Source organism: Lygodium microphyllum, chromosome 18 (genome assembly GCF_053477565.2).
Source record: "Lygodium microphyllum isolate KBCC chromosome 18, Lygodium_microphyllum_v1.1.10, whole genome shotgun sequence".
Lineage (NCBI taxonomy): Eukaryota > Viridiplantae > Streptophyta > Polypodiopsida > Schizaeales > Lygodiaceae > Lygodium > Lygodium microphyllum.
In genome coordinates this window covers 124,370,561-124,382,595 of record NC_141152.1, presented here as the reverse complement: position 1 = coordinate 124,382,595, position 12,035 = coordinate 124,370,561, and the positions used below count along the sequence as shown (strand labels likewise).

Here is a 12,035-nt window from a genome sequence, read left to right as displayed (position 1 = left end):
TTGGACCTATGTTCATACTATAGGAGATTCAAATGAGGTTTTGCGTATGTTGCATCTTCTCTGCATGACCTTACTAAGAAGCAAATGCCTTTTCACTAGGGATCAAGGCAACTACAAGCCTTTGAAAGAATTAAGTTTCTTGTGACTCAAGAACCAGTTCTCATAGTTCTGAATCTTCAAAAACCTTTTAAAGTTCACAGCAATGCTTCTAGGGATTGCATTGAAACTGTGCTTAACCAAGAGCATCATGCAATACCAGTTGAGAGCCGGTGCCTCAAGGATCATGAGATACATGCTCCAGTATATGAGAAAGAGCTTATGGCAGTGATACATGCTCTTCAAGTATGGAAACACTACTTACTTGGTGCAAATTTTGTTATTAAAACAGATCACCGAAGTCTAAGATACTTCCTCACTCAGAAGAAGATCTCAAAGAAACAGATGTGTTGGGCAAATTTCTTATCTATGTTTCATTTTCAAATCCTTCACACATCTGAAACTAAGAATGTGGTAGTAGATGCTCTATCCTAGCGACCTCAAGTGAATGCAATCACGACTATTTACCATAACAAGTTCATGGATTTACCCAAAATGTATGCAACTAATTCCGACTTCTCAACCATATGGGATTAGCTTAACTCAAGTCAATCGATTACACCTTACTCGATTCAAGATGGTTATTTGTATCATCATCGAGCAATTTGTGAGGCATTACCATTGCGACACAAGGTAATGGATGAAGCACATGCATCTCCATATGCTGGACATAGGGGTATTCTACCCACTACTCAAGCATTGGAAAGATATTTCTTTTGGCCCACTCTTAAAGCTGACATTGAAAGAGTCCGCGAGAGCAAGTTATGCCAAAAAGTAAAGTATAACAGGCATAAACCACCTAGTCTACTCAAGCCATTACCTATTCCCAATGAGCCTTCGGAAAGTATAACCGTGGACTTTATCATGGAGCTTCCTCGCACACAAGCAGGCAACAATGCAATCTAGACTATCATTGATAGAAATAATGAGCAAGCTCACTTTATACCGATGCAAAAGACAATCAAAGCCGATCATATGGCTAAGCTATTCATTGCTCATATTTTCAAGTATCATGGCATGCCTAAGTCCATTATAAGTGATTGAGATCCCCGCATGACCAGCCTCTTTTGGCAACCTCTCTTCGAGAACCTCGGGACTCAATTAAAGTTTTCATCCTCTTATCATCCCCAAACAGATGGGTAGAGTGAAAGTGCTAATTCTATTGTTCTGGACCTTTTGAAATTCTATGTCTCTGATAATCAAAGAGAATGGGAAAAGTATTTGCCTTTCGTAGAGTTTGCATACAATAACACGGTGCACTCTAGTACTGGTAAGGCACCCTTTGAGATCATCTATGGTAAGCCTCATTTACCACCCATTCTTCTTACGAAAGATAAAATCTACTGCGCAGATGAGTTTGTTAGAGACATTGATACAGCTTTCACTCAAGTAAAAGTTGCTATCCAAAGGACACAATAGAAGCATAAACGCGAAGCTGATAAGCATCCTAAGTTAGATCTCAAGTAGGGACAATATGTTCTTCTTAAGTTTGAGAAGGCTCGCTTGAAGAAGCAGAAAGGTCAAAAGGGTAAAGTGCTTAAGCTTTCTAATCACTATTATGGCCCTTTTAAGATCAGAGATAAGATAAACAATGTGACTTTTTGTTTGGATCTACCAAGTCATAGGAACATTCATAACGCTTTCCATATAAGTTTGTTAAATCCCTATATTGGAGAACCTCCAATGGAACCAATCAAAGAAGATTTACCTGACATAGAAGAAATAGAAGTGTTCCTTGTGCTTGAAAGAATTTTACACCATCAGGACAATACTCTAAGATCAGGCAAGATATTATAGAAGTATCTGGTTAAGTTTAAGAATTATCCCCTATTGAATGCTCAATTTATAACTAAGAGAGAACTACAAAACTTTCCAGATCTTCTTAAGGACTATGTATCCCCTCTACAGTTGAGGTCAACTGTTTAGAAGCCAGAGAGATGTCACTAAATTGATTGCTTATTACGCATTCTCTATTTAGAGAATTTATATCAATAAACTAATGACTAACTTTTCTTTAAGTATTGATGATGATCTAGTATGGCCATGAGACGATTTAGAGACGAGTATTCCTAGTACATCACTTAAAAGGGTAATCAGAGCACTCTGATGGGGATATCTGGTACACGCAATACAAGTTATGAAGGGGAAAGGAAGTGTTTGCCAAGTATAAGAGTGTACACAAGAACTAAGGAGTTACACATAAATGAAGATGAATTGAGTTCTAAGAAGAGGAAATGCATTACCATTGTGTATATGTATTTATGTGTGCATCCAAGGACGTCTAGAAATGTTTACTTGTGTGTGATGAGCATTGCATTCATTTGGGATCATCCTCTCCCTCACAAGTCAAGATTTAAGGTCTTTTCTTTCATTAAGAAAGACGAGAGAGGTAATTCTCTCACTAAGAAAGACAAGAGACGTGATCCTCTGGAAGTGAGGAGAGAAGTGATTTTCTCTTTCTAAGGTCTAAGATGACACAAGCTTTTGTGGAAAGTCAATCTTAAGGTTGAGGCCCAAGGCAATCTAATAAACTCTCCTTATCTATGGCTCAAGGTGGTTGCATGGACCATAAGTTAAGAGTAGAGTTTAAAAAGCTACTTTTCTTAAAATAGACATGGTGAATCCATTTTCAAAATATCTCACGATAAAAAGACGATCTATAAAAACGGCCCGCGAAGGTTTTCGAATACGGCGAGATCTACAACTTCGTGTTGGACGTTTTTCCATCCGAACAACGCATAGAGAGATATTCCAAAATTGGTACTGAAGAGAAGATCATGGAACAGCCATGTCTTACATGAAGATCAACCTTCCCAATCTTGGCACTCAAGTCTCTCTCCAAGAAGGAAGAAGGGAGAAGGAAAGCTCTTGGAGCCTAAAAAAGAGGAGGCTCTCCTCGGGTGTGAGAGGTGAAGGAAGCATCACTTTGCATGCATCCAAGAGGAGGAGAGAAGGTGCAAGTGCTGCAGAAGCACTACTGAAATCAAGTTCCAAGAGAATGAAAAAAGGTGTAGTGCTGCGGAAGCTCTGCTGAAATCTAGCTCCGAGAAGAAATCCCTACACATATTGGGTACGAGAGAATGAGAGACTCAAGAAGGATCAAAAGGTGCTAACTTCCAAGTTGTGCAAGTGTTAGCCGGTTGTATACCATGCAACGAACCGTGATCTTGTTCCCAAGATCTGCAAGTTAAAAACTGGTTTATGTGCAACGCAAGAGCTTGCTCCTTGTCAATAATATAACTTCACAAGAGGGGGGGGAGGACTGGCCCATCTTCCAGTCCCTAGTGTATTGTTAATCTCTCTCTCTCTCTCTCTCTCTCTCTCTCTCTCTCTCTCTCTCTCTCTCTCTCTCTCTCTCTCTCTCTCTACATTTTTATTTTCTCTCATTTGTTCTCTCTCTGCGCCAGCATAATATTCACCATATATCTTTTAAGTATATAAAAAGGTTGAGTGTTTCTCGGATCTTATAACAGGATTATTCGATTAAGAAAGAAACCAACATACTAGATGAACTCATGTTAGAGTAAATTTAAAAGCTCGAAACCCAAGAAAACCATGGGATGTCAAAGCAAAAGTTGCTATAAGTTATGCCACACAAGTACTTAGTGGTATCCGATGCCTGTTCTTCGCTTAGGTCATTCATTTAGCCATAAGTGTCAGTTGGTGATACTAGAGAAGTGGCATTTAATGGTACTTAACGCCAATCTGATGGTCAAAGATGACGCAAAGACACTCGAGAATGGAAGTTGCCTAGCTAATTTAATTATTGGCAAGTCATTATTTTTCAAGGCACTGAAATAATTATTAGTTTAATTTTAAATATTTAAAGATTGAAAATTAATATTTAATTATGGATAATATTGGAAAAACCATTTGAGAAAGCTGCCACTTGTCAAAAATGCCCATGCAAGATTTAAAAACGTCTTTAGAGACTAGAGAGAGGCATTTTTAGTGTATTCAACCTACAAGAAAAAGGGAAAAGATGCTACTAGTTTGATTTCCAACCATTGGAGAACCTTTTGAGGCAACCAAGTTTAGAAGAAAACCAATCAACATAGGTGATAGCATCTATAAGCTGTTGAGACAAGGCAACAGTAATAAATGGCTAATTTTCTTCAGTTCTTTGCATCTACAAGCTGTTGAGATAGAGCAGCAACAGTAAATGATAGATTTTCTTCAATTCTTTGCGAAGAAAGTATGAATTTTCTCTCTCCTCAATGTTCTCTCTCATCTCCAACCTTTCTACAACCTTGCTCCGAAGATTACAGCATTGAGATCACCAAAGGTTGAGAAATTTCAGGTTTCTCTACTGTAAATCCTAATCTACAACAAAAATCAGAATTCAGCAGCAGCCTTGGGAAGCATGCCAGAAATTGAAAGCTCCAAGACTTGGATTCAATAGGACAAAAGCTATTTTCGGTCAAATTCAAATGGAGGGACCAACAAATCAATGAATTTGGGTCATTTTCCATCTCCATCAAAGCAGATGAAGGCCAATCAATTAACCGAATCAAGGGGCAAATCAGATTGAAGACTTGGTGGTCATTTTGGATAGCAAGGGGAGTTGAAATACCGAAAGGCATTGGGAGAATCCCATTGTACATCAACTTCTTCTTCAATTAAGTTAAATGAATACCGAAAGGGGCGCCAATTTTGGGGCCAACAAGGTGTCCAATGTCCAAGATTATATAGTAAAGTAAGCATTTCAGTTTTGTGAATGTGTTAATTGCTGTAAATAGTACTTAATCACGTTATTTACCACCCTATCCAAGGAGGAAGGCTGGTTTTACTAGATGTCTCATATTGAGATGCTTTGGGTATTGTGTTAAAGGAAAAAGAGAGCTAAAGGAGTGTTAAAATTCAGCTGAAATAAATGAGAAAATTAAGTGTGCAACAGCAGTTTAGTAAATGAAGCAATGTCCTCCGAATCAAGACCATAAACAAACACAAAAGCACAAAACACAAAACACAGAACACAAACACATACAAAGAAAAAAGATAACACTAAAGTGAATGGATAAACATTGTAAATGAAGAAAAGGGTCTCAAGGGTAGAGCTATCCAACAAACTAATGGCTCTCATGGGAGTAGCTCAAAGAGTAGACAAGAATGGGACATCTATTAGAGACAAATCCCAAGTGCTATAACCACTAGTTGGAGAAGTATTAGCAATCATGTTTGTCTTGCTTGTGACCCTCAATCTAAGTCAAACGAGAACTTTAGGAGCTTTGGTCTATCTATCACTTGTTTTGACAGAGGAGACAACTCATTCTAGAGAACCTAGTTTATTGCATTCTAATGCATTTTCTCCTCCAATCGGAATTCTATGTGCACTTCCCAAGCAATTTCTGCATTCTTTAACCTGCCTCACCTCTTGGACATTGTCCAACCTTTCGAGGATTCTTTTGAGCATTTCTAACATTTTTCCCATCATTGAATGCTGGTCGGCCATATTTTTTACCCCAGATTTTAGGTTAGCCAATTTTTTGGACATTTAGCTATTTTTCAGCCATTTTCCACTTCGCAATCATATATATCATCATTTTCTCTCCTTCCTTGGCAAGTGCGCACTCTGACTCCATCATCTTCCTCTATCTTCGGTATTGCTATCATCATCAACCTGATCAAGTGCCCTCATTGATGCTGTGGGCTGTGTGCAAGGATTGATCAATCCTAGTGTGTTCGGCATTTATTCCTTTTTTAGTGCAAGTTTCTCTTTTTCTTTTTCTCTTGCAAATTGTCTCTCTCTTCCTCTGTGTTCGAGTTCCTTCTTCTGTCACGCATTGACACTGAGGTGATGCAAAAAGTGGAACAAAAGCGCGTTGGAAACCAAAGTACATTAGTCTATGCCACTTGCCATCTTAAGAAAATTGGAACTTGAGGTCCATTGGGCATGAGATAAGCTACAAGGAGCCATACCCAAGTTGATAAGCAACTCAAAGATGTGGAATTGTTGCAAGATGAAAATGTCAAGATGATGTACAAGACACATTTTCTAGAGTCTCCTTCCCATACTATTGTAGTCTCATCTCTATGTTAGAGACGCCCTTACGATGAGAGTAGACAACAATTCCTGTTCCTTCGCTATCCTCGTTCCCAAAACTCATCCCATGTCATTATGCGTGAGGCAACTGATAAACTTCAAGACCTAGGAAAAAATGTAACTACCCAAGATCCATCATAATAAGATCTTAGTTGAGCATCTTTCACATACAAGCAATAAGCTCTATATGGCTAGTTGTAAGAATCAAATCATCAACATAAAGAATAATAAGCATATAAACTTTAAAGGCCATCCTACAACTAGAAGTAAAGGTTGGGGAAATTATCTTATCTCTAAAACCCATTCTGCAGGAAGAAGTGGTCAAACTGTTTTTGGTGAGGAATACATGAGGCCATAAAGAACCTTGCACGAGTCATAGACCCAAGCCTCCATACCAAATATATTGAAACCTGCCTACTTGAGACCTTAGAGAGCCTTGCGCAAGCAATATACATGATCTTCTTTACTAACTACACAAAAACCTAGAGGCTAATCAACATAAATCTCCTCCTACAAGATGTCATTCAAAATGGCTTATTTGGCATCCACCTAATACAATAGCCATTGGTAGTGTGCTACAAGACAAATGACTATTCTCATAGTAGGCATTTGGGCAATTGAAACAAAATTCTATACATAATTCAAGCCAAACTTTTAAGCAAAGCCCTTGGTAACAAAGCAAGCTTACCTTAAGCTCGTTCAAGGTACCATCAATACAATATTTGGTCTTGTACACCCATTGAGCACCGATCACTTTCCTATGTGGAGGATGTGGAATCAGATTCCAGGTCTAATTTCACTCAACAAGGTTAGGCTCCTCCTACATAGCTTTGGCTCCATGTCTCCTATAAAAGAGACTACTAAATCGTATTATGGCCTCATGTGAAAATGCTCCAAAAACTCTAATTTCCAACAGCTTTATCTAACTAAAAGCATCTCGTGTCGAATAACACAATAATAATTCTTTAATTTATAATTCCAAGATCAAGCTTCTAACTTTTACCTATGCTCTACATTCTCTTGTCATTTGAAGTCAGTGAGGGTGTAAAAATCGTATGACTAAGAACCGCTTGGAGCTACATACGATGGATGGCTAAGCCTCAACTTAGAAGTGCCATAGAATCTTTCAACTCAAGTAATAGTGATTTTGGGCCACTTTTAGCCTAACTTTTCATGTAACAACTCCTACATCTCATGCGCTTAAGAGAGATTTGGCTTTGCAAGAAGGTGAATAAACTCAAACAACAAAGACAACCACATTATAAGTAGAAATCTAGGCAAAGATCATTGAGGACTTATACATCAATTGCTTGATTTAATGAGAGCTCACAATCATAGAGCTTAATTATACAACTGAACTCCTAGAGAATCAAGAAAACAATGCTTTTCTTCAACTAGGCATACTTATGCTGCTTGCAAGTTGGCCAAAAGTACATCTATTTTGATAAACGAAATTAAAAAGCATCGCGCCTGATACCTCTCCACTTGTAAGGTTCGTTGTAGAAAAGTAGCCTTGCATAGGACCCAACATGTTAAGGACCTCTCTCCTCCTCTCCCTCCCTCTTACTTGAGAAACCTAAGAAACACATAACCATACGAAAGCTTTCCAAACTCATATTACATATATGCATGGTAACCCTGAAATGCATTTCACTAGGGATGAAACATGGAACAAGTTTCACTAATGAAACTTATCAATGTACAACATTTTACCTAACTATTTCAATCCAAGGGGGGGGAAACCAATGTTTATTAAATGCAATTTGTATGTGATATTTTGCCATTTCATATGGCATTTCACAATCCCTTGCATGTAGCTCGCTCACAATCAAACTGTTAAGGATATTTGCCTTGTCAAAAATACATTTCAGATGATATGGCATAAATAAATGAAGGCAAATCCCCAATACTTGGCCATTAGAATAGTAACTTCGATCAGTTTCAGCCATACCTCCCCATCAAGACACATGTCAAGCTGACATATTGCATAACTTGTATTTATTTCTCAACTATGAGCCAGAAATGTTACTGGCAGAGCAGTAAATAGGTTAGAATGTGATAGTATGGTGGATGACGGAAAAAAGAAGTGTTCTATGAAGTTGCAAAATTGTTCGGCAACTAGGCATGCTGATGCTGCTTGGAAGTCGGTAAAATGTACACTCTGGAGGCTACATTGAAAAAATGTGCTTCTAACCCTTTTCCCAGGCTTCGAAGCTCTAAATTGTGATCAATATCCCGTAACAAAAACTGATCTGCTAAATGAGACAAAAGAAATTCATCTCTGAGCATCAGATGGTTTAGAAGCTTCCTGATGGCTCTCCAATTGTGCCGCGTCTGAATCCTCTGCTTTCTGTTCGAATGATTGTTGCTCCTCTGTTGATTCCGATAGGCCACTTCCTGCATCCGCTTCCAGCACATCCCTGGACTCTTCCCCCTCCCCAGCTTCGGCATCATTCATCATTGCCTTCTCTGCTTGCAGGACTGGTTCATAGTAGTCAGGGCTGCTCTCCATACATTCCTTGAGAGCCAAAGTGACATGGTAGCACTTCTCTACAATGTCCTCTTTAGCTTCCTCTGCGCCCTGAACGCACTTCTCCCAATTGATAAAATTCTCCCTGCAGGGCCCGCCTTTCATGAACAGGCAGAAGCCACACTCCCCCTCTTCTTCTTCCTCCTCTCCCTCCTTACTTTCATCTTCCTCTTGCGTGTTTATCTTCTGATCGCCCGATTGGGAAATGGCCTCCTCATTAGTCGCGACAAAGGCCAACTGCTGCTCATTGGGGCCAGGGCCCTCTTGTGGCTTGCCATTGCGATCTTCTGGGTCACGCTGCTCCCCTTCCTCTGTGCGGTCGATGGCGGCAGGATTGTCTGCCATGCGAACAACGACAATGCACGCTGGGCTACGAGCAACAGAGAGCACAGTAATGATGTGCTGGCATAAACCCTAAACCCTTGCCCACGTTAAACCCTTGTCAATCTATGTGCGTCGCGTGCGAGTCGTGACCGTGCTGCATAACATTACATAAAATGAAAGCTGCCATCATAGTCTGTTTACTTCTACTTTTATTTTCATTTTCCTTTGTTATAATTGGTGCATCGTCTACTCTGTAGTATACTCTATGTACTATTAACTAACAGGGAGTGAGGGTGTCTCCCTTAGACCACCTTCCCTCGGCCCCTTTTCGAACAGCCTAACATTCCCACCCAACAAACAATGCCAAATCTACAACGAGCAAGAATAATTTGGAAACTTTTGCATTTGGTGCATTGCCAAAAGGGACCGCGGGAAAGTTCCCTTATGTCCCTTTTGTGGGCATGCAAAGGAAACTAAAAAGCACCTCTTTTGGGATTGTCTATACATCACTCCAATGTGGAAGGAGGTGAGGATGTGGCTTAGTCAAGCCAATCTTCTAAACAGCTTTGGAATGACAACAGCTCTTTTTGCTGACTATGCCTGAATGGACTCTAGTACATGGGGGAAGGTCACCTTTTGCTAACCGTGCTGGAATGGCAATCATTGCTTTTGGCAATGCACATAGTTAGAAAACACATGACAATGGCGATCATTGCTTTTGGTGCATTTCCAAAATGGACCACGGGAAAGTCCCCTTCTGTCCCTTTTGTGGGCGCGCAGAGGAAACTGAAAAGCACCTCTTTTGGGATTGTCTACACAGCACTCTAGTGTGGAAGGAGGTGAGGAGGTGACTTAGTCAAGCCAATCTTCTAAACAGCTTTGGAATGACAATAGCTCTTTTTGCTAACCATGCTAGAATGGACTCTAGAACATGGAAGATCGCCACTTTACTCAATGGGTTGGCAATCCAATTTGTGTAGACCAAAAGAAACAACCTAATTTTTAGGAATACCAAGAATGAGAAACCTGATGACTCTATAAACCAATTCAAGTTTGAGGTAATAGTTGTGCTAACAATACTCAATGAGAAACTTTAGGTCTACAAGCTAATGTATAAGAAGCTTTGTTGTAAGGCATAATGCCTCATCGTGTCCCGATGATGCACCCCCTCTACCAATATCAATATATGAGCAAGTGCATTACAAAAAATAATAATAGTATAATTATTATTAACTATACTAATTTGATAGTATAGAGTTAATATTAACTAATAAAATGTAACTAACTATTAATAATGGATATTTAGTTATTAACTAATAGCCACATTAACATTAATAACAATAGTTGCATTATATTAATAGCATAGTCATCATTAACTAACAGCATAACGTATCAAGTAAGTATACTATATTATTGCATATTATTATGTATTACAACTATTGTTATTAAAGTTATTTGGGTAGACATTTGATGCGGGGGGACTTTTGCATGCCATTGAGTAATAATAACATTATATTAATTGTATATTTATAATTAACTAATGGTATAAAGTTAGCTATATATTAACCAACATTATAATGCATCAACTAAGTATATTATATTATTCATATTACTACTATTATTATTAATGTTATTTGGGCAAACTTTTGAGAATAGGGGAGGGGCTTTCATAGGCAGCCGAGGTAATAATTATGTTATACTAATACTATAATTATCATTAACTAATAGTATACATTAATAATTATATACTAACTAATAGTATAATATATCAACTAAGTATATTATAGTATTACATATTACTACTATTATTATTAGTGTTATTCAAGTGAAATTTTGAGGCACACACACATATATATATATATATATATCAACAAGGGCACACTATCGCACATAAGAGCATTGCCATTTTTGAGAGAGAGAGAGAGAGCACCCTTTTTCTTTAAATTTTTTTCCACACATTTTAAAGCTAAGTGGACCACTTAACTAAAGTACATTGAATAGATCATGGGGTGTAATAAGTACCCTCAAAGGCTATGGGATCTCTCTCTCTCTCTCTCTCTCTCTCTCTCTCTCTCTCTCTCTCTCTCTCTCTCTCTCTCTCTCTCTCTCTCTCTCTCTCTCTCTCTCTCTCTCTCTCTCTCTCTCTCTCTCTCATTTTCAAGAATCAAAACTCCCTTCTCTCTCTCATGTCAAGGGGATGCAATGGCAGTGGAGAAGGAGAAGAGGAAGATGCGGGAGAGAAGAGCACACACAATGTAGGTGTTCTCCAACTAAACTGACAGCCTTATTGCACTATCATATTATATATGAATAAAGAATGGATAGTCACAGTGTACACGGGCAGGCCCGAAGGCCTTTTACCCCAATAACCTCCCACTAAAAGGCCAATGTAGCTGGGAAGTGAAAACAAAGAAAAGAAAAAAAAGACAAGGTGAGGAATCATGACATCTCACCCAATGCCCAATCAGAAAGCGAGCTGTGCAAGAAGTGTTGGGAACCTCTACAGAAGAAAAGTCAAGCATCCTCAAGTCCATGACATCTAGGAGATAAGTGATCCTGCAGCTCCATACAATGGAGCAATCCAAGAATGCTTCTCATGAAGCAAGCACAACTCATCAGTGCACGGCTATAAAGCATCAGAGTCAGGCATAGCATCAGCGTGGCGCATACAAGGTAGCGGAGAGCAGTCAAACTCTCCAAAGTCAATAACTGAAAGAGAGCCAACATCTTGGACACTCGTCCAATGGGATCTCAAGACTACATGTGGCCTCAGCAAAGCGAAAGACTGACATATGGCTGGTTGTCCAGCCTACAAAACTACAAGAAAATGGTTCTCATGAGCCTGCAAGGGGTCTAGCAAATGACCACCAATATCCTGACCCTGACTGCTATGCATAGCTACGTCATCTGGGCCAATAAGTGCCTCATTTTCAGCATAAACAACTTGCTGTAATGGCACTGTAGCTGATGTAAAATCGGTTGCAAAGTGTACTGAATGCTCATCAAGAGGCCTGAGAGGTGTCTGTGTCTCATAGAAGACAG

General features: G+C 39.1%; 1 protein-coding gene across 1 annotated transcript in view; it reads right to left on the bottom strand.

Annotated features, from left to right (window-relative positions):
• Window positions 1-9,178, bottom strand: part of LOC148021341 (uncharacterized) — a 30,674-nt gene extending 21,496 nt beyond the window's left edge. The window contains exon 1 of the mRNA XM_087699218.1: window positions 7,617-9,178. Within this exon, the coding sequence (XP_087555344.1) occupies window positions 8,415-9,014 (600 nt within the window). The 5' untranslated portion in view covers window positions 9,015-9,178 and the 3' untranslated portion in view covers window positions 7,617-8,414. The remainder of the gene's footprint in view (window positions 1-7,616) is intronic.
• Between the last annotated feature and the right edge of the window lie 2,857 nt (window positions 9,179-12,035).